Source organism: Cibotium barometz, chromosome 1 (assembly GCF_041138505.1).
Source record: "Cibotium barometz isolate CiBa-2024 chromosome 1, ASM4113850v1, whole genome shotgun sequence".
Lineage (NCBI taxonomy): Eukaryota > Viridiplantae > Streptophyta > Polypodiopsida > Cyatheales > Cibotiaceae > Cibotium > Cibotium barometz.
In genome coordinates this window covers 20,386,951-20,410,820 of record NC_141046.1, presented here as the reverse complement: position 1 = coordinate 20,410,820, position 23,870 = coordinate 20,386,951, and the positions used below count along the sequence as shown (strand labels likewise).

Here is a 23,870-nt window from a genome sequence, read left to right as displayed (position 1 = left end):
AACATGCTTTAATTTTATTCTAGTGAAGTTATGGTGGTTGTTATTGGCTGAGTTTTCCTCATTCAATAGCTACTTTTCTCCAATTGAATTTTCTCTATTCAAAGCTTCAATCTCTCAAGAAAGCCTCTTTTCCTACATACTATTTACGTTATGGATAACAATGAAGGGAGATTTGACTTTCTGGTACTTTCAAGTGAAACCAAAAAGTCATATTTACTTTCATTGATTTTTTATATTCGATTCTTTTATTACCAGGAAGTGTTATTGTATCAAAAAGGGTATTAAGAGGTGTTACTATAGTGCTCAATGGAGGTATGGATATATTTAGTGGACATTAATTTTTATGTTATTTGAAATGCAAGTGTTTGAAATTAATGATAATGTTTTATTGCACTGTATATCTTTACAAATAAGAGTTAATTGTAATTTCAGTATTGTTTTATGGTTTGTAGAACATCAAAAATAATTCTATAAGAATAGATTTATACATATGGACCTGGATGATAAGTACGTTTCTCTCTATATAAGAGAACAGAGGCTTCTAACGTCAACCCTTATGTAATGCAACATGCAATGGAATTAGGAAGAAAGCATGTTAATATTTAGGTGGAAGAATCAATTTATCCACCTGATCCCTCAACTCAATAACCACCTAAATTTTTAGGCTTAACTTCTTTGATTAAATATGTTTGTGAGAGAAATGTTGGCTTGCTTAGTTACACAATAAGGCTTATTAAGCAGATGTGTAAAGCATTTGGATATCGTCACAAAGGATGTTGATGATGAAGGAAGCTTAGATCAAGGAATTAAATGCTCGATTGTCTAACAAGAAGAATTAATACAATGAGTTGGTAGAAGTTATTTATGCTCAATATTTGTAGAACCATAAATTGAAACAAAAATCAAAGGATCTAGATTCCAAGAACAACAAATTAAAAGGAATATTGGAGAAGACAGTTAAGCATAGGTCCACCTCTAATTTGGATATACGTGAACGAGTAAGAGAACAAAGATCACTTATTGCATTATCAAAAACTAGTGGAAACTACAAACATCATATACATGCCGAGATTGATAAGTTGAAGAACCTTAAACAAGACAATGGAGCACTCTCACAATTCTTATACTTTCTCATTCAAAGTTCAGAACAATTAGTGATGATCTTGTGCATGCGCGACTGGAAGATGTGAATAATACATTTACTGTACACTGAAGCTCAAGGTATTTGTGACAAAGTTTAAGTAGAGAATTCTATGTAATGATCTATAAGTAAATAGATACAGGTTTTACGTCAGTGTTGTAAAACAAAAGGGTAACTCCTGTGTCGTGTCTTTTTAGCGTCAGAAAAGCAAGGCAACAATTGAATAACAATGTCCTTAAACTTATTGGTGAGCCTGAACACATAGTTCACTTGCATGTATTCAAGCATTGCGCCAAAGAAGTGACCTTCGATCTAAATCCAAACAATAATTATATCTTGGATGTGGGCAAATTGCAAGCTGCAATGGTGAAGTTCTATGATATATCTGTTCAAGAATGTGGTGGCACATTGAAATTTGTACTAAAACTTGATGAGAGTGAAATTGTGAAGAATCAAAAGATAAAAAGAGTAAGTTTAGCATTGATGAATAAGGCATTGGATCCTTCCATAAAGCTAAGTGATCCTCAGTACTTTGTGTTCAATTTGAAAACGAAATTTCGTGGCTCGTAATATTTGAGATTCCAAAAGAGGTTCATGAGATCCTAAACATGTTTTTCAATCTAACAGAGATTCCTAATGTGATTCAATGTCAAAAAGCAGGTGAAATTCTACATGTGGATGGTTTTAAAGACTACTCAATGGAATGGCATCTTGCAGGTGATCTAAAGACACTAAAGTGTATTTTTGGCGTCTCAAATGCTGCAAATGTAGAGTTCGCTTGCTTATATTGCATGTGCTCAAGGAAAAAGGGTAAAAGGAAAAAAAAACATGGAATATGAATATTGAAAAGGATGGTGCACTGACTTTGATCAATTCATATGGGATGGCAGAACAATGGTTAGGGTGGATCCAAAGTGGGACCCTATACTTAACATTCCTTTAACACGAGTCCATCCTTATATACTACATGCCATATGTAGAATTGTGAAAATTTTAGTTTTTGAATATATATTTTTTGCATATAAGATGCAATCGATGTCAGTGTGTAAGAGTGGAGAACGTTCTTTCATGCATGGGTCTATACAAAGGGAAAGTGAAAATCAAGAAAGATGAGAAGAGGTCAGGCGCAAGTGGAAATTTACTACGTCTGATCCTACCGACTAGCATCCTTTGGTGCGTGTGAAGCTTTGTCCTCTTTGAAAATGGCTCGGCATCATCATGCAAAATTGTAAAATGGTAAAACTCTCGATCTTTTGAATCTGAGAAGCTTCCTTTTGCCATATTCACTTAGCATCTTGGGAAACCTGATCCCACATGTTAATCCATATGCGGTACAGGCTAAGTAATATTTACTCCTTAGAGCATACACTTTGGAGTCCTGGTCGAAGATTTGCACCACTAACTGCTTCTCCCACAAGCATGATTTTGTATGCATTCCACCTAATGGGGTATCTCTTAAGATATCTAGATAATGTCTTGATTACAAACAATGGGAATTCAACTTTATCCTTTGAAAACTTTTTGTGGAATATAATGACGTGAAAATTTTAGCCGGTTAATGTACTCTCCTAGCGATGAGTCCTCCCACACTCGTGATCCTAATGTGCACACGAGAAAATCATCTTCATACACCACCAGCTACAAAATAAAGTTTTCCATATAAGCCCACAAAACAAATGTAATATGAAGCTTCATCACGATATTCAAAATTATTATAATCAGACCTTTTGATTCTTGTCATTAACAAGTAAATCATTTGTCCATAAGTTGATTGATGACTCGGCATCCTAAACGGATAAAGGTTTCTCTTCCCTTCCCAATTGCGAACTATTGAGTCTTCGCTAAATATCTTGAAATTCCTCTTCAGTGGGAAGGTTGGCTTCATAGTGAAGAGCATCCTTATACATCATTGATAATATCTGAGAGCAGGGGTATGGAACTCATTGTCCTTGACATTTGAATCCAGTAGAAGATACTTATCCACACTTGGATCGACGAAATCATCTTCTTCAAGATTATGTGCGATGATGGCGAGATAGTAGTCCGCCCTGATGTCAATGCTTGAATATCTGTTAAGAGTACATATTGGTTGTCATCTATTGGATATGAAGGGAGGATTGAGGTTGAAATGTGCTCTGCTGCTGCTGCTGCCACAGTAGGATCCTCGTCACAACAGTTGTCACAACTTGGGTGTCTACTCTCCTGAGGGCATTAATATCAAGTTACTCTCAACCAATTTTATCTTCTTCGCAACCTCGTGAACCTCATCATCTTCTTCTCTTAAAGATTCCTCTAACCTCTTCTTACCTCCTTCTATTAAAAATTTATTATCCTCAAGCAGCAGATGTAAATAGCAAATAAACCCGTAGTGGTTGTCAATAAGATGACATTTACGCTTGTGTATTGGACACTTACAGTGTGTCTTCTTCTTATTCTCCACCACCTTTGAAATATCTATGTTTACCTTATCTCTTGAGGATATAGAAGAAAAAAGATCATCCACATGCAAATACTGAACATTGTCCAAGATGACTCCATCATTTGAAGTTGTCCCTTGGTATTGAGCATCCAAACAAGATCATTCTCTCGATGGAGACATTGTAGAAAAACATACACATGATATGTGACGTCATTGGCAATGGTGCTGGGTGGCTAACTTTGTGAAGGAAATCGAGCAATTTCTCCTTAGGCGTTTCTTCAAACCTAGTATCGAGTTTAACCTTGATCTCAAAAGGATGCATCTATAAGCAGAAAAAAGATGTCAAAATGATTGCTAACTACAGAGCAATGAAAGAATAATGAAGATTTGCAGTTAGAGTGCAAACGTAAGTACAATGCGATTTACGACGGATATTGGCGCGAGTGAAGCTTGACATCACGTGGTGCTGAATAGAAATATACACGGTCTACGTTGCACAAATATTGATCAAAAGCTAGCAATACTATAACTTTTCATTAAGGGCCAACCAAGCGATCCCGCGTAAGGTTCCATATTCAAGCTACACTGATTTGTGGCGTTAAAATTTAAGGAAACACGACTATGAGATAGAGATTAAGAATATGGTTCCATATTCAAGCTAAAAAGACCTTGTATATTGCAAGTCAATATAACGCGATTTAGGTTGGACGTTGGCAAGGGGAAGCCTTATATCGTTTTGTACTGACTTGCAATATACAAGGTCTATATTGTACTAATATGCAACAAACGGGCCTCTAAAGTTTGTGATAGTACATTTTTTCATTAAAACGTAGGGTTTGATCATATGGTTTCACGTTGCACAAGTAGGCAACATAGGCGAGTAGACGCAGGTTCCATATTCGCGCTATACTCACCACGTATATTGCAAGTCAGTATAACACGATATAGGGTGGATGTTGGTGTATATCGCGTTGTATTGAATTACAATATACAAGGTTTATATTGCACAAATATGTAGAAAATACTAAAAAGCGGCTTCTAAAGCTCGTGAATCTAGCCTATTTTTATTAAAAATGCAATTATGGACTACAGATCACCCATAAGGTTCTGAATTTGTGCTATACTGACCTTGTGTAACGCAAGTCATTATAGCGCGATTTCAGGTGTACGTTCTCAAGTGAAGCCTTACATCGCATTGTATTGACGCTCACAATCATTTTTCAATTACACATGATTTGCATATGTAAAGAAATGATGCTCACAATTGTTTTTCAATTATGAAAATGAACATTCTAAGACCGATAAAAGGAATCACTATCAGGAAGATTATTGCCTAGGAGAATTGTCAACAGCAATCGCACCGTCAAAGGGATAAACAAGAGCAAGAAAATAGTTGCATGGAAAAAAAAGCCAAGAGTTTTTGAAACTCACACTATAAATAATGCATGTGGGAGTGCGTACGTTATCCTAGCGTCTTTATACGTGGCTAAAATACACTGGTGATCACCCACATTCTTTCACACGAGTGACACGTGTCACTTATGCATTCGATTATCATCATTGCATGCCATGTGCACCTAACACCATTACTTCTAACGTCATCAAGCAGCGCCACACCTATTTACGGTGGGACCTCTTCTATTAAACCCTTAATTGTCAAATTAAGCAGCGAGCTTTTCTTAAATAGCAGTTTATTTTCATCTATTTTCGTCGGCGTGATCTGCTCTCTCAGCCGTCTACACCATCTCATCCCTTCATGGACAAAGTTTTGTTGACAAGTAAGTTTTTATTTCTCAATCCAATGTTTATTAACTTGCACCATGTCTTCTTCTTCCTCTTCTGCATGGACTCCCGAGAGATTCCTAACAAAAAACATAGCACTCCAACATTGCTCTTCCTATAGTATGATCACTACAACGCAAGGCCAACGCACTTACGGCTCTTGTCTCGTGTTGTATTGAGTCCAAAATGTTCACTTTTCCCAATTTCTTTATCCTGCATATGGAGAGTTTATATGGTTAGAAAATCTCTTACTCTCTTGACCTAGAAACCAATCCAAGGTAGGTTTTTTGTGCACCCTGGGAACCTATGCACCGACACAAACCTAGCTTCTAATGTAGCAAATTTTACAATCTCTTGACCTACAAACCAATCCAAGGTAGGTTCTTTGTGTACAATGCACCGACACAAACCTAGCGTCCAATGTAGCAAATTCTACAATCTCTCCAATAAGATCATCTCTATTTCATAAGAGCTTGATTGAAGATATTTGTGAGAATCCCATTCTAGGTCTTGTGCATGTGGAGAGAACCACAAAGATCCAAGTGTTATTTTATGTATGTCCCCATATTCATTGTCTCACAAATGACTTCAAGAGTCTATCCACATTTTCTATCTCTAGTATATGTGTCTAGGCAATGTCAAAGTCAAGGGTGACTAACTTTATTTTTGGACATGCAAATCTTTGCAAATAAGAAGATAAGAGTCACAAAATAATATTTTCTAAATTTAATGACGCAATCACAAAGTGATTTGAGGAAGTTTTTCATGACATGATTATATCAACTAGCATGATAACCAATGTTAAGCGTTTGATTTCATTTTGGGGTTCCAAATCTTAGTTTTTCCTACTCAAAATGTGCAGTAGTTTGATCCTTGCTAGCTAGGCTGAAGATATAATAATCACAACATGGATATCCAAGGAGATAAATGCTAGTAATAACCTTAATGAGATTTGAATCTTGTGCAAAGTTTATAAGTCCCGAGGCGAGAAATAGTTCCACCAATGTTAACTCCGTCAACACTTTGATCGAGTTACTGAAAATCAAAGGTTAACATGGTTCCACACATGTAAGAAAAAACTATGAGATTAATCAAACTTGGATAAAAGAATTTAGCAACACACGAGTGTTAGCACCTAATTAATGGACAAGTTTTGAAGGTGGGTACACATGTTAGAAGATGCTAATCAAATGAGAAAAATTAGTGATTTAAGGTGGACTACAAGCCTAAATCAACCAAAAATGGCTTCTCAATGTCTAAAGATCGAAACTCAATTGAGTGACAAGATTAGAAGATAGTGATCTAAGGTGGATTATAAGCCTAAATCAACCAAAAAATGGGTTCTCAATGCCTAAAGATCCAACTGCATGACACGAAGCCATTTTGGCTTGAAGCTGTAATTTAATTTCAGTCTCTTGAAAGATGATACAAAATGATCCTATCAGATCTACTTTCATTGGATGTAGTTAATGTAACATTATATGGTAGTGTTGTGTGTGAACACACTTAGTGTGTAACATATTAAAGCCAATTAATTAAATCCTCACAAGTCGTATGAGAGTGGCAACTATCCTAGATCAAAGTGTAATCAAATTCACATCTAGAAGCCAAGGTGAGTAGGGCATATAGTGTGTTTGTCGAGGAAAAAGTTAAACCTATCAACACAACCACAGAAAGCCTATAATTGTAATGGGACACAATAAGAGTCTTGACACAACTTGGGTCCAGTAATGAAGAAGATAAACATGTATGTGTAAAGCAAGGTGAAGGTGGAATCCTTCATAGGGTTCATGCAAACATGAACGTTTCCTTTTTAGTGATCAAGATGAAAGAGACCTTGAATATGGTCCTCAAAAGCACATAAAGTCATCATCATTGGAAGAGAAGACCTATCAGGCATGGCACTTAACAAGTTTGCAAGCATGCATGTCTTTCCAAATTTGCCTAGATTGAGAAGATTGAAGAGAAATGGAGGCATGGATCAAAGGACTTGAAGATTACTTCAATTTCAGGGTATTTGAAGGAGGGTAAAAGAATAAGAATAAGAACTTGAAGATTACTTCAACTTCAAGGTATTTGAAGAATATTATTGTAAGCAAAAGCTCAAGAGCTAGATCTATGATGTGGAGAATTTCAAGTCACACTGAAAAGGCATAAAAGCATTTGTGGCTGCTTTCTCAAGAGAGAAAAGAAGAAGCTTGGATACTAATGACTATACACACACATGGATATAAGGTTCCAAAATCTAAAGATGACAATCAAAGCTAACTACACTTTTACTTGATAAAAATTATGAGTAATGTGGGTAATTCTTTTTTAATTCTTATATGACCTAGGTAGGAAATGTTGTACATAATGTAAGTAGAGAAGACTTGACTTTAGGTAAATGAAGCAAATGCCTTATATCTTGGCCAAAAAACAAAATCATTAAAAAAAAATCTTGTCATATGTTAGACTAGGAGAGGGGGTTAGTGACGATAAGGAAATAAATGTTAACCATCTTACATATGCAGGAATTAGCACAGGTATTTCCAAAAGTCTTCAATCAAGTTTCCTCTTAGACCTTTGAATTTGTAAAGATTCTTGATAGAATCAATATTTAGAATCATAACAAGACTGGAACTCTATCGTTAAAGAGTAGTTTTGTCAAGATCAAAGGTTCCCTTAAGACATATCCATGTAGGGGAGGAAATAAATCTTCAACTTTGCTTGAAGTAGAAAGAGTTAAATTGTGAAACCATCAAGGATGAGTTTCCTATCTTATATTGATGATCTCTTAGCTCAAATATCTAGCACTTAGATGTTTACAATAATTTGAGGAATGGATCACATAAATGATAGAGACTTTGAAGTTGCTTTTTGTATTTAGGAACATTATGAATGCATGTATAATTTCAATAAATTCATGGCATTTGCATGTAAAATCTAAGAATAACAGCACAAACTTGGAAGTCTCCTTAGAAAGATGTTATAAAAGGTTTAAACGGTTCTTTGAGAAAAACCAAATAATTTACCTAAAACAAGCATAATATATTCAAGTAGTTACATAGAGATCTTAAAATTTAGAAATACCAACTTCTAAGGCTACGAGAAATGAGAATTGGAGACATCGTCATTGTTTTGCGAGACATCAAAATTGAGGCTTGGTTCCATGCATGCAAAGCGAATTGCTTGGAGAAATTATTTTAAGTACAAAATTCATTTTTCAACTGACACAATCACGTAGTTTTTATGCCATAAGCAACTAGGTATTATATATATGTTAAATAAGTAGCTTTACTCCTATTGAATAAGCAAAAAACTAAAGATTTGCTATTTCTTTTGGTGTTGTCAATGTAGGCACTTTGGAGATGTGTGTAACTTGGATTGATCCTATCGATAATTTTATACATGTGATTTTGTGTAAATGCATGTGCATCTTTGTTTTGAAGTGTGAGTGCTTTTTTTTTAAAGACATGGATGTGTGTATGCATGTAAACATGGTTCAAGTCAAAAAAGCATGTAGATAATCTTATGTTATGCTTGCGAGAATGCAAGACTCATGTGGATGGCAATAGCAAATTTTCTTCACAAGATGAATGAGTTCTTTTTTGAATGATTTTTTTTTCTATGAATGACCATTTAGATTATGATCCTAGGAATTTGATATGCATGAAGTCTAATTTGTTACCATAAATTAGTGCTTTTTAAAACATGATATAAGGCTGAGGCATCATTTAACTTTAGATTTGGAAATGACTTAAGGCTTAAGAAAATTCATTTTATACATTAAATGGTCTTGCAAAGACACTGAAAGTATCTAGCACGCTTTCATAAGTACAAATTAACATTGAAAAAAGCCTTACCAAAGGATAATTTTGAACTCCTAAAAGGGTTTGATAAATCTTGGATGATTACTAAGTTTACTAATACCCTTTAGGACTTGGTTAATTAAGTATCCACCTAGTTAATTAAGTATCAACTAATCCTAATTGACTGGCCAACTTGTTTGTAAGACGTCATAATGAATCCACACTTTGTGAAGAACTTGTGCATGTGTCCCATGGCAATGCAACTTCTCTAGCTATTTTATTGGATGTTGTGCACATGTAAGAAGGCTAATGTGACATTAGCTCAGCTAGTGTCACTATGTTGTTCCCAAGGCCTAGAGACCTCAAATAGGAGCCGACCCCAGCAAACTTGTGGATGAGGAGTCGCAACCATCCGTCTCTCTATCCACCCCCGCCCAAGTTTGTGGGTCCACCCTATTTTCACAGAGGATGTTTGTAAACCGCTCGAGTTGTCAAAACTAAAAAATAGCATATCTGAAAACTGTGTAAAAATCAATTTCGAAAATGATAACACTGTCCTACCATAGAGTAGCTTTTGAGGCCTGATATTTCATGTGAGGGTAATTACCTTCGAGAGCTTTCAAAAAATCACATTTTCAACTTCTTTCAAGGGCAAAATATGGTAAACATTTGCTAGCTAGGTGGATTTCTACTAAAATTAGGTTAGTAAATCCCCGATTTACCACGGACCCCATACATACTTGGAGACCACTATCATGGGGTTAACTAGTCCCTTCGCAACATGTGCTTTTGAATAGGTTATTTAGGGATAATTCCCACGGTGTGCTTTAGTCCTATTCAAAAGCACCCGAATGAATATTCTCCTATCAATGTCCGTCACTCTCAACCCCCAACACATTTCTAAGTCCCATACAAGAATGTGTACAACCGTTTGTATGGACCACAAAATTGTTGCTTGGACAAGGTTCCTCCTCCTCCTGACGTAATGTTGTATATGTGGGCATCGTGCCAATAAAGGTTGGAAATGACCAACCGTTCTCGCCCCATTTCAAAATAAACGTATTATGGTCCCTAAACCTAGGCAGAGTGCCAATGAAAGGCCTTATGGGCACTGGGCTATTCGTGAAGGCTGGAAGCAATATATTCCTACTTACATGCTCACGTTGTTTGTGTCCCAAATCTCTAGTTTGGGTTCAAATCTCTCGTTTTAGTTTTAATTCAACTACGTCTCAACGCTACGAGTATTCGTTTCATTACGAGATGCTCCAAAATCTAGCAAGTAAACAATAGGGAAAATCTACTCACTAACTAACATGTTTAGTGAGGTGGGAGGCAAATTTCGGTGAATGCGTGAATATAAACATAAGAACACAGTTAGATAAGAAGAAGAAGAGCAACTCAAAGCACAATTAGATAAGAAGAAGAAGAGCAACTCAAGACAATAATCTCAAATCTGTGTAAATCATGGAAATAACTTGTTAGAAACATGTTGCCTATGTTCTCAAATTCAATCTCACACTAATGTAGATATATAGTTGTCAGTCAAATAACTAGTAAGATGGCATCCATTTACTGGTCTTTGGACATTCTAGACATCAAATACTACTAAATTTAGACTTCAACTAGTTTGAAAACCAAACCCACCAAAATGTCTTTTCAATTTTCTACTTTTGGCCAATTTTTCCTTCAATTTCAATTTTCTACATTTTTCTACCTGGAAAATGTCAGCCACGTTTTTAACCATCAAAAGGTACTCTAATAACAGTGAAGAGTACAATTTGTTTCTAGGAATTTTTTGAAGAGCATGAACTTGCAAGATCCAGACATACAACAGAAAGCCATCTTCAAACCTCAAAACCAAAATTTTACTTCATCAGTTGCACTTCACCAAAACATAGTGACAGATACAGAGGTAATTACGTGCCATGAGAAAGCCATCTTGAAACCTCAAAACCAAAAAATTACTACTTGAGTTGCACTTCACCAAAGCATAGTCACACATATACAGGTGATTACATGCCATGCCAACAAATCGAGCCTCTCCCCCTGGCCCTCCCCCTCCTCACATGCTCAGAGTCATTTCACTTAGCTTTGTTCTATCAACAAGAAGGGAAAACTGTTTTAGATTGACATTGCAAGCCTTGATTCGTGCAAATCAAGTGAATCTACCTTGACATTAAACTCAAGCAAACTTATATGCAAGCAAGCAAATGCTTGTACTAATGCCAGGGGGCATTATTCTGAATGCAGTGGAGCTTTTTCTCACAGATTTTGTCCATTCTATACCCATTCGGGCAAGTGCTTTAGGGTTACGCAGTGTGTGTGGCAATCAACCCCTTAATTTAAAGTGAAAAAGTTGACCTTTAAACAACCATATTATTTCAATCAAACAGCGCCAGCCATGGCTCTTTCATGTTCTCAAATCTCCTCTACCCTGCATTATTAAGCTTGACACACCTAATGCAGTTGTAAGAGCACGGTTGAATGGCTGGTGGCCGAGGTCATAAGTTCACACCCCGACACCTCCTCGGGGGGGGGGGGGGGGGGGGGGGGGGTTTGGGAAATAAAAAAGAGTCATGTTGAATCCTCAGTACTCTTGAGCTCACAAACATCTCCACGGCACAGAGGGCAGACCCTGTAAAAGCAAAAGAAGGGAAATCCATTAGAGAGACCAACTCAACCGATGCATCCACAGAATATGCATATTGATCGGGCATACCTGTGGACCTCTCTAAGCCATTTGTCTATACAGGTCATGTGATACTCGTGACTGCAAGGTAGAACCCTCATATGATCTCCTTCTTCATATTCCACAAGGCATATGTGGCATCTACAAAAGAAAGAGGATGTCATAAAGTAAAGCACTGTGTGATATATACCCATGCATTTCATGTCACAACCAAGATCACTGACACAAATGTGTGCTGTCTCATGTGTGCATTTCAGTCCCATTAGGATGGATGTCTCTACAAAAAAAACACAAATCAAGAAGCATGTCAAGAGAGGGAAGACTGAGGAGCAGCAATAACTGCATGTCAGTCCAGGACTTCCTTCTGCAGCTCGCTCCAACAATTATAAGAGGAGAACAAAAGGTTTCCTTGTTTGATTCAAGAGCCAAGCTCCACCGATTCAAATCCTGCCGCCGCCCAGCTGTGCCAGCCATACGGGCGGCGCTAGTGGGCACCCAACCACCGCCACACCAGCTCTTCAGGCGGCTTAGCTGGCCAAACAGGCGGCGCTAGTGCACAGCCAACCACTACCGCCGGTGGTTGGACACAGCCCACCATTGTTCAGGCGGCAATACTGCAACACCAGCTACCTCCCCCCTCTCTCTACCGCCGCCGCCACTTTGCCCACGTTCACAGTTCTGAGACCGCCTTCGCCCGAGCTCCGCCTACAGCTCTCTGAGACTCTTAGCTCCACCAAGTGGTTTTCAAAGGGGCTTCTTGCTGTGCCTTGTGGGAAAGAGAAAAGAGGCAGAACAATACACACCATCATCTTGTTCACAAAGGTACATATATTTTGGGGCTTTCTTTTGCATACACCTTTTTTTGACAAATTCAAAGCTTCTATGCTGCATATTGGGGGATTCTTGTTCACAAGGGGAAGATTTGTGAAGTGGAAGCATCCATAGCCACACTTGTAATTATGCATATCATCTAGGCACTTCTGTTTTTGTCCAACACTCCCGAAGTCTTGTATTAACTCATTCAACTATACACCCTGTTTTTGGTATATTTCGATGATCACACCTTTCACCCTATCATATCCTGGTGCATTGTGTGCACATTCCCGTACCTCTCTGTTTCTATCACGTGCACCCATGCACTGTGGTACACAGTGACAAACTGGCTCGTCAACATGCAAGAATCATGTACAGAAGTAGTACCTTTTAGGATATTTTGTCGTATGCCGTGAGCCCTTTGTGAGCCCTAGTCCGATACATGTCAGGCACAAGCTACATAGGTCAATCTCCCAGCCATAGAGGTCAGTGTCACGTCAGTCCTCTTAACCCACTGTGGAGAATTCAACAAGTGTTCATCACATAGGTGCATGTAGATGTCAGCCATAGTAGTAGTATGCATCATAGAAGCATTAGTTGCATTCATGTAGTTGGGGCCAGTCCCAAGGCAGCCCTAACCATGGGCAAGCCTTGCAAGGTACCCCTAGCCAACATAAAAGACCAGACGGCAGCCTATATGATCTATGCAGGCAGTCGGCCAGGACTGCTGTCGGCCAGGTTATACAGCCAGTTGGCCAGCAACCCGACCAGCCACACAGTCAAAAAAGGGCATTAAATGCCATTAACTCCAGTCGTGGGCTCTGACAACAGGCCGACAGCATACTAAGGCAGCTGACCAGCCCCCTAGGATCATATAAAAAGGCAAGCCATGTTCAGTCCCAAAAATCATCAGATAAAATCAAAGATCATCAAGCAAAGTCAGTTAAGCATGTGTGCATAGGCTCCAGCCTTTGCATACCTACAGCCACTCTTGTGCTTTTAGCCCAAGGCAAAGAAGCTCAATCTCTTCAGGAGTATTCAACACACCAACCCTCAGTCTCGAGCTGGTGCATCATCTTCAAAGATAGCTTCACAGTCGCCTACACCTTATGCATAGTTCTGCCCAATGTTTGGTCGTTTTGTCCTTGCGTTTGGCGTCGGTCAGTCAGTTTGTCCGCTCAATCTTGTGGACACAGTTCAACTTGTGTACAATTCTCTAGAAGAAGAAATAAAGCAAATACTCCTGCTTGGGGGGTGGGGGGGGTGAGGGGGGGGGACTTCAATGGGTGATTCGGGTGTCGTCTCTACTACATCTCTTTCAGATTCATGTAAGCTCTTTTAAAGGATTGCTAAAGACTCACTAAACTCAAGTTTAAAGAAAGGCTTCGTTGTTGCGCATGCTAAAGTTTCTCTTGCTTTCCCAAGAGCTCACATCAAGGGGACTTTACTATTTCTAGTGCCCTCTCTAGCTTTGGGAAATCCCGTACTGTGAGGATGTCGCAAAGAGAAAATACCACTAATCTTTCCGAGTTTGGTGGGTTCATGACAACTGAAGATCGGCTTGATAGTCCCAACTACTCACTATGGAGCTTCAAGATGAAAAGTCTACTAATAGCCAAGGGGCTATGGGAGATTGTCACTTGCAGCACCAACTCCTGGCACCTCCCCGACAACAGGAACTCAAACTGTGACACAAGTGGTGTCAGGCGTTTCAGCATTGCTGCTTGGACCCACTGAAGATCAAAGACGGTGGGATGCTCGTGATGCTCTAGCAATGGCCATGATTGCTCTTTAAGTCAAGCAATCCATTGTTCCTCGCATCCGATCCTGCAGCTCTACCACGGCTGCCTTGGTGGTCTTTGAGACCATGTTCCAATCTCGTAATGAAGCACGAGTCATGTACCTGGTGCGAGAGCTAAACAACTTGACCATGAACGAGAGTGATTCCATCGCAGATCACCTTACCAAGGTAACATACCTAAAAGAACAGCTTGCTAAATATAGATGAAGTAGTAGTTAATAGGAAATCAATCACCACCATTCTTAACTCCTTATGTGAGTCCTATCAAAGTTTTCAAACTTCTCTAAATCTCTCTATGACAACTGAACAATAATGATAACTATCCTTATACAAGGTCAGCCACCAATAACCTACAAGGATCACCTTCCATGCTATCATCTCACTTGCAAAATGTCCTCCACATGGTTCATCATGTAAAGCCTTTAAAGGAACTTCATCTTCTCTCATGCACCGTCGGTAGATACCCTCCCTCGTAAAATACCTATATATGATGAAAAGTTTGCTAGTAGCCAAGGGGCTATGGGAGATTGTCACGGGACAAGAGCCTCGTCTTGCAGCACCAACTCCTGGCACCTCCCCAGCAATAGGAACTCAAACTGTGGCACAAGTGGTGTCTCGCATTTTATCATTGCCGCTTGGACCCACTGAAGCTCAAAGACAATGGGATGCCCATGATGCTCAAGCAATGGCCATGATTTCTCTTTCAGTCAAGCAATCCATTGTTCCTCACATCCACTCCTACAGCTCTACAAGGGGTCATAGAGAGATTTAGAGAAGTCTGGAAACTCTAATAGGACTTAGGTAAGGAGTTAAGAATGGTGGTGACCAATTTCCTGTTATCTACTACCTCATCTATATTTAGCAGCTATTCTTTTAGGTATGTTACCTTGGTAAGGTGATCTGCAATGGAATCACCCTCGTTCATGGTCAAGTTGTTCAGCTCTCGCATTAGGTACATGACTCGTGCTTCATTACAAGATTGAAACATGGTCTCAAGGACCACCCAAGCAGACGAGGAGGCAATCGTATATCCTTTGAGGAGATGGTTGGATTACTTCTCCATGAGGAGCAGACAAGGAAGGAGAGATCCACGGGTGATGCAAGCAAAGGAGACCAAGCCTTCTTCTCTAGGGACAAAGGCAAAGTGGGCTCGTCACATGGTGACACCAAGAACAAGAAAGGAAAGTGTCATTACTCCCACAAGCCAGGGCACTACATCGAAGAGTGTCAGAAGAGACTTGCAAAGCTGAAAGCTCATGAAGACTCTACAAACTCTTCTACTTCTACCTTCGACGACAAGAAGCAACAGCCTAAAGAAAAAGCAAACCTAGTCAATGATGACTAGGTAAGAGTATTAAATATTAATAGTGATTAATGTGGGAATAAACAAGTGCTAGGTGGTTGTGTAAACTAGCACTGTATTTAGGCTTTAAATAAAGCGGTTCGAATGTGGGAGAACAACTGCTAGTGTGTATAAGTCTTTTGTGTGGGAACGGCCTCTTAGAAGGATATTATGTAAAGAAGTGATGTGTGGCAAAGTGACACCTATTAGGGACACTTGGTATCATATTTGGCATATGGCATATGTGGCAGCAACATATACTTCACCTTTGTAAAGGGAGGTCTCTCCTATAAAAAGGACCTATCTCTATGATGAATTCATGCTTTCCACTACTCTTGTATTTCCCTTAATCTCTTTGCTATTGTGCTGATAACCTTGCTGGTCAACATCTCTCTCTCTTCTCCCCACCATTAGTTGTGTGCTTTCACTCTCACCCTAAGCACCTCACCAACACAATTGTCCGCTCAAACAAAGTTGCTCTAGTGAAGATGCACTTAGGGTAAAGCGCACACATGATTGCAAGATTGAAAATCCACGGTAGCCCTGCTTTCTATTGGTTGGAATCATAGTTGTTTCTCATACCAATATGAACCTATTCGTTTCATACCGTACAATATTGTACTATACGAATTGATCGTTGGCGCAGTTTTTGACCGTTTGCAAGAGTGGTCCTTTCTGCCTATTTTTTTTACCATTTTTAACTGTTTTTCGATTGGTTTTTTTTTTGGGGGCTTGTCTTGGCCTATAGGCTTGAGCTCTTGAGCCTCATTGCTTGACTCCTTTAAAGTGTCCTCCCCAGCCCCTACACAGCAGGGAATTACTCTCGAGAGAGCAGAGACACTCAGAGCCCGTAGGAGACAGAGGACACCTGGCTTTCAGCTTTCGAACACCACGCCTCTACCAGAGAGAGATGACAGAGATCAGAGCTCAGTTTCACAGAGAGAGTGCGGAGCGACTGGCTCGCTTCAGAGCAGACCCAGGCATGTTCTTCATGGAGCTGTGGACACCCCCTTCATTAATGTATACCATTTTATACCCCCAGTATGGTACAGGATGGAGCTACCTAGGTTGCATATCATGATTGTATACTCCATGCATATAGCTTTGCATTCTCCTAGTAGTAGAGCTCCATCCCCTCCCCCACTCATTGTACTTATTGCACACCCAGATTCAGCTTTTTAGTTCAGTACTTTTTTATTTTGTTGGGATGACAGAGGATACCCCATACAGTATGGTACAGGATGGAGCTAGCTAGGTTGCATATCATGATTGTATACTCCATGCATATAGCTTTGCATTTCTCCTAGTAGTAGAGCTCCATCCCCTGCACACCCAGATTCAGCTTTTTTTTGTTCAGTACTTTTTCATTTTGTTGGGATGACAGAGGATACCCCATACAGGTACTCCGATTTGTCTCATAGGCCGAGTTCGGTCTTTTGGAAGACGTTAATAAAATCTTTCTTTCTTTCTTTCTTTCTCTCTCTCTCTCAAGCCTCTCTCAAGCCTCTCTCTCTCCCCCCTCTCTCTCAAGCCTCTCTCTCTCTCTCTCTAGGCAGACCAGCGCGTACTGGGAAGATACATTCTAGACATACAGCGCCACAGAGAGACATTATTACAGGCTCAGACAGCTCCAGAGGGGGGGCGACAGACACAGATTACTACATTTTTTCAGAGATCCATACCCCTCCCAGCCCCTACATGGCAGGGAATTACTCTCCAGAGAGCAGAGACACTTAGAGCCCGCAGGAGACAGAGGACACCTGGCTTTCGGACACCACGCCTATACCAGAGAGAGATGACAGAGATCAGAGCTCAGTTTCACAGAGAGGGTGCGGAGCGACTAGCTCGCCTCAGAGCACACCCAAGCATGTTCTTCAGGGAGCTGTGGACACCCCCTTCACTGATGTATACCATTTTATACCCCCAGTATGGTACAGGATGGAGCTAGCTAGGTTGCATATCATGATTATATACTCCATGCATATAGCTTTGCATTCTCCTAGTAATAGAGCTCCATCCCCTGCACACCCAGATTCAGCTTTTTTATTCAGTACTTTTTCATTTTGTTGGGATGACAGAGGATACCCCATACAGGTACTCCGATTTGTCTCATAGGCCGAGTTCGGTCTTTTGGAAGACGTTAATAAAATCTTTCTTTCTCTCTCTCTCTCTCTCTCTCTCAAGCCTCTCTCAAGCCTCTCTCTCTCCCCCCTCTCTCTCAAGCCTCTCTCTCTCGACTCCCACCCTCTCTCAACTTCTCGAGCTTCTCTCTCTCAAGTCTATCCATCTCTTCTCTTCGAAGTTCTCTTTATCTCTCTATTACAATGACGAGGGAGAAGAATGAAGCCTTCAATGTGCATGCTATCCATGTCAAGAAAGCCCAAGGAAAGTGCCAAGTCATATAGGTGGACTTGTAAGTATTGTGGCAAACAATACACAAGCGAGGACCAAGGTTACTAGGCTTCTCCAACATCTTAGAAAGGTGGAGGGGTTGTGCCATGCAAGGAAGTCCCTCTAGCTATATCCAATGAGATCTTTGCGAACATAGCAAGCTGTTGTTGAAGAAGCCTTCATCCACACGCTTCGCTTGCATGTGGCTCCTCTTGGAGCACCTCGACGATGTAAAATCCCCCTTTCGCCAAACAATGGTCTCAACAATGTGGAGTGAGTGGGATGAGTGACAATCGGCAGAGGCCAGAGCCATCTAATGGCTTTGCCTAGAGGAGAAATTTTGGCAGTCGGTCCACACTATTGTCATTGCGGTCACGCCCTTCTATAGGGTATTGCATGCGATCGACATGAAGGGGACCACCATGGGCCTTCTCGTTCACTTCATGAGAGAGGCCATAGTAGAGTTGTGCACTTCTCCTTCTATCGATGAGGATAAGCGTGATGGTATGTTGGCCATTGTAGAGAAGAGATGAAAGTGGATGCAAATACCTATCCATGGCCTTGCCGCATTATTGCATCCGGCTTACAAATCGCTTTCCATCTTCAATGACACGGAGTTACTTCAAGACCGAGATGCTTTCTTGCCCAACGCATTGCCAAAGGATCGCCATGGGAAGTTCCTTGAGGAGCTCATTAGCTACAACGACCAAAGGAGGGAAGCCGCGTTTGCATCTACTACCTGCTGGAAGAGAGAATCCCTTGTGAAGCCCCTCTTTTGGTGCGAGACATTTGGGTATGCGCTCTCAAGCCTCCAAAAGGTGGCTTTGAGAATCCTAGCTCAAGATTGATCTTCGGGTGCATGTCAAAGTTACGCAATCAATTAGAGTGGCTAGTGTATTGCTGCTAAAACCGGTCTATGGACACATAAAGCGGTAATTCATTCACAAATAACCTAGACTTACTCAGACACACAATCACAAAATCCTCGCTCCCTCGCTCAACAACACATTGGCCCCGAAGTCCGGCGCCCCTTGCGGTGTTTCTTTATTGTTAAAAAGTTGGAAAATACAAAGCACGAGTGCAACAGAGCACTCTACTTGCACCAGCTGAGTTTTACAAATTCTAGAGAAATTTGCCAACATAACTGCACTAAAACTGTTCCATAACATCTCAGAATGAGTCCCAACTGACAGGCTCACTTCCATAGGCATCAGACTACCCAATGGAGTCCAAAACATCACAATTCAGCTTGCTGTAATTTTCTGCACAGACCTGTTTTCAGCTCTGTTTTCAGCCCAAATTAACCCTTGTACTGTCTTGGAAGACTTTAGCAAAGTCCTACTGCATTTTGGCATCAACCGGGCAACATAACAGCCCAAAAACAGCACCTAAACAGTGCTGAAACAGCGTTGTATTGAAGAGGTTATTACCCTCTTCCGTCCCTGCTTTGGTGTAGGAACTAACTACACCGGTTCCTGTTCAAGAAGGCAACTAGCCTTTGCATATAAGCATGAAATTCACACAACTATACCTGATTTTATCTGATGAGAGCATTACCATAGTCTGCAAGAGAAAGAGAGAGAGAGAGAGGCTGTGGGGAGCAAGCTCAACCCTCAAGACATGAGTTGCAGGGCAAGGGAGTGCACCACAATAGCTCTTAACCTGCAACAATCCACCATAATGGCTGCAAATTAGCCTCATTCAGCCCAAAATCCCACGCTTCCCCCTTCCCAGTGTGGAAAATGCACATAAATTTGACACTTGGCACATTTTTAAGCCTTTTCCACATGCAATCTTCCAAGCTAAAAATCTCTTGACTGGTTCACACTCTCACAACAGTCCTTTGCCAGCTTTTGGTCCCCTTGACATTCTGCACAAACTGACGCGAAGACTTTTCAATTCCGACACTGCCAAAAATAGCAATTCCCTAGATTTTAGGGATGATGTCATCGGCATTCCTTCTGGTCTCCTGACCATCTTTGACCACTATGGTCACTTCAGAATTTGCTTAGAATTCAAGATACATTCACATTTCGGTGGCGGCCACTTACTAGTGTAAACCGGCCTATGCTCTCATTCAGTGGCCATGTCCTGGACACTGTCATTCATCTTTCAGTGCAGTTCTCAGGCTTAACCAACCACTGGTCCAAAGTCCCACTGGCTGACCCATTCTGACATTGCAATGGCCCAAGCCCTTCCAAGAGATCCCGGGGAAAAACAACAGCAACCAAAGAGAAAGAAAAGAAAAATATATATTTATAAAGAAATGTAAATAAGGAAAACAACTGCAAAAAGTTTCACCTCCTGGTGACATACCCCCCTCTTGAAAGAAGCAAGCGACCTCGATTGCAAGTCCACATGCAAACGGATGACACAGGACGATCACAAGATTCCCAAGGTGATTAGTGTCATCGCATGTATCTCCTGCCAACGGATGACACGGGGCGATGATAGGAATTCGCCACTACCATTTGTGCCATCGCAGGTTCAAGCCTTTCAAATACATGTTTCCGGATGCAACACAGGGCGATAGCATATATCTTGTACTATTAGTCTCACAACATGTAAATCATTCATTTGAAGCGTAACAGATACAACTTCAAAGCACTGAAAGTTCATTCATTGATTAAGTCATTGACAACAAATGTGAAAACTGTACATTGCCAAACATATGATACAAGTGTACAAGTCATTCAAAATTCAGGTTCAAAAAGCAGAAATAACTGGGACGGACTCTCCTTTCAGCTTCACATCCAGAACATGAGTCTTGTCCCTATGTAGAATTGTGATTTTCCTGTTGAAAGCATCCAACACTACATGTTTCCTATGACACCATGGAATTCCCAACAGGACATTACATCCTTCCAAGGGCATGATAAGAAACTCCTCTGTGTCGACATAACTCTGTATATGCATGCGAAGTTTGCCAAGTATAGGAGTGACAGAAACTGAATGCCCAGGGCATGCCAAATCAGCCTGTCCAACTGGTCCCATCTCTTCAGCACGAATTCCCAACTTGGCTGCTAATGCCGGTGAAATAAAGTTGGCTCGAGCACCAGGGTCAAAGAAAATGAGCACTGTAGAATCTCTGATTTTACCCCATGCTCTGCACAATTCTGTCGCATCATCACATGGCTGGTCACCAACCATGTCAGGTATCTATCCTGCACTCGGCATTGTCTTCTTCTTGGGTGGCCCTTGTTTATCCTCCGCATCTTTTGCTGGCTGTTGTGGACATTTTGCAGCCATATGCCCTTTCTGTTCACAGATGAAACATTTCCCAGCTTGCATCAATGCCTTTCTCTCTTCAAATGACTTGCCATACAGTGGCCTCTTCTGTCCTTTGCCTTGAGGTTCCTTCTTCATTGTGCTCTTGAAACCACCTGAACCTCCCTGAAGCAATGCATTAGCCATGTTTGCATTCTCAATTAGTTGAGTCATGTTGGAAACATTGGTCTTAATACAGTAATCCCTGATCTCTTTGGGCAAACCACAGCAATACTTCTCTATTTGCTCTGACAATGGCACTGTCCTGTAAGAAGTTACTGGCAAGAGTGCATCCCAAAACTTCTTATTGTACTCTTCCAGATTTGCACAATTAGCTGCATCCAATTTGTGCCATGCTGTCATCACATCCACTTCGAAAGTGTTTGTCAGCCATGCAAAAGAGAACTGCTGCTTGAATTGGACCCATGTAACAGGTGCTTGTCCTTGCATCAACAGTGAGGTCCACCACTGCAATGCGTTAGCTTTCAAGAAAGTAGCAGCCTTCCGCACCTTAGAAGACTCTGTGAAGTTGCCTCCAGTGAATGCTGCATCAAACTGCTGAATGAAAGTCAGCGCTTTCAATTTGTCCTGCATCCCACTGAAAGTCTCAAACTTTACTGCTTGACCTCCTCCTTTGTAATCCTTTTGCACCTTTTCTGCATCAGTCCTTACTGCTCTTTGTCCACTAGGTTGAGGAAATTCAGCCACACTGACAGGTGCTGCGGGCCCCAATGCTGGACTAAAATAAGTTTGAAATCCGGGCTGCACACCTATATTGTCATAAAGAGGTTCACAGCTTCCATAGGCATCATTCCTGGTGACCCTCTTGACATCAATCCTGGCAAAACTGTGGGCGGCCTAGCCATGGCCTGGAAAACAGACCCACCACCAAAATAGCCAGGCTGGGAAGCAACGAATGGAGGAATGGTCGGCATGACCCTTTGCACATTACTGCCCTGGCCATTAAATGCCTGTACCTGTGCCTGGGTAACATGTTGCACTGGATCAGCTAGTATCACAGGTGCCTGCTCAACATGCTCTACCCTCATTTGCAACTGTTCTTGTGCCCTCTCTACTGCATGCTGGGATGCTTCAACCTAGGAATCCCCTGTACGTGACTGCAAAAATTTCTTCATTCTGGGATTCTTAACTAGCTGCTGAAAAGTTCCAAGCATGCTAAGACGCTGTGCCTGAAACAAATCCTCCTGTTCCTGTTCTTCCTCTAACAAGGCTGGCTGTACTACTGGCTCCGTCCGAGCAAAGGCTGACACCTGAGCACCTGTCACCTCTATACGCTGTCTGCGAGTAGAAGAGGAACCCTCTTCGGCAGGGAGCTTGCCTTTCCCTTTGTCTGTCATACTGTCAACTGAAAGTTTAAGGGAACCTGTATCCAAAGAAAGAGACCGTACTCTTTCTCACCTGTAATCAGTTGTACCTCACTATGTGTGTCTCCTGTTCACCCAATCCAATCCGTGTCCGGGCTCTTGCAGAAAAGAGGACCCTATCCCGGCAATGGAACCATAAAACCGGTCATTCAACCCAAAATCCCACGCTTCCCCCTTCCCAGTGTGGAAAATGCACATAAATTTGACACTTGGCACATTTTTAAGCCTTTTCCACATGCAATCTTCCAAGCTAAAAATCTCCTGACTGGTTCACACTCTCACAACAGTCCTTTGCCAGCTTTTGGTCCCCTTGACATTCTGCACAAACTGACGCGAAGACTTTTCAATTCCGACACTGCCAAAAATAGCAGTTCCCTAGATTTTAGGGATGATGTCATCTGCATTCCTTTTGGTCTCCTGACCATCTTTGACCACTATGGTCACTTCAGAATTTGCTTAGAATTCAAGATACATTCACATTTCGGTGGCGGCCACTTACTAGTGTAAACCGGCCTATGCCCTCATTCAGTGGCCATGTCCTGGACACTGTCATTCATCTTTCAGTGCAGTTCTCAGGCTTAACCAACCACTGGTCCAAAGTCCCACTGGCTGACCCATTCTGACATTGCAATGGCCCAAGCCCTTCCAAGAGATCCCGGGGGGAAACAACAGCAACCAAAGAGAAAGAAAAGAAAAATATATATTTATAAAGAAATGTAAATAAGGAAAACAACTGCAAAAAGTTTCACCTCCTGGTGACAGCTGCGCTAACTTACGCATGGTGCATGGGATGCAAAAGATGGAATTGGCGAGACAGGTATAACTTATAAGTTATAAGCATTTAATGTAAACTTTAAAGACTAAATTTTTCATTCTTAAAACTTCAATGTTTATTGAAACTAAATTCTAATACATTGAATCATTGATGCTCATTGCTTGTCACTTGATCAATGTACAATGTAGGTGAATGTGGATACATTCAAGCTCAAGGGGACACTCTTGAGAGTGTCAACAAAGCGCAAGATGAGGAGGACGAGAGGATCTATGCA

The 23,870-nt window shown here is 40.9% G+C and overlaps 1 protein-coding gene across 1 annotated transcript in view; it reads right to left on the bottom strand.

The window, feature by feature from the left end:
- Positions 1-11,268: 11,268 nt before the first annotated feature.
- The window catches only part of LOC147641710 (uncharacterized), a 30,405-nt gene continuing 17,803 nt past the window's right edge, over positions 11,269-23,870 (bottom strand). The window contains exons 6-7 of the mRNA XM_086798789.1: positions 11,853-11,963; positions 11,269-11,768 (exon numbers count right to left, since the gene is read on the bottom strand). Of these exons, the coding sequence (XP_086654915.1) occupies positions 11,708-11,768; positions 11,853-11,963 (172 nt within the window). The 3' untranslated portion in view covers positions 11,269-11,707. The remainder of the gene's footprint in view (positions 11,769-11,852; positions 11,964-23,870) is intronic.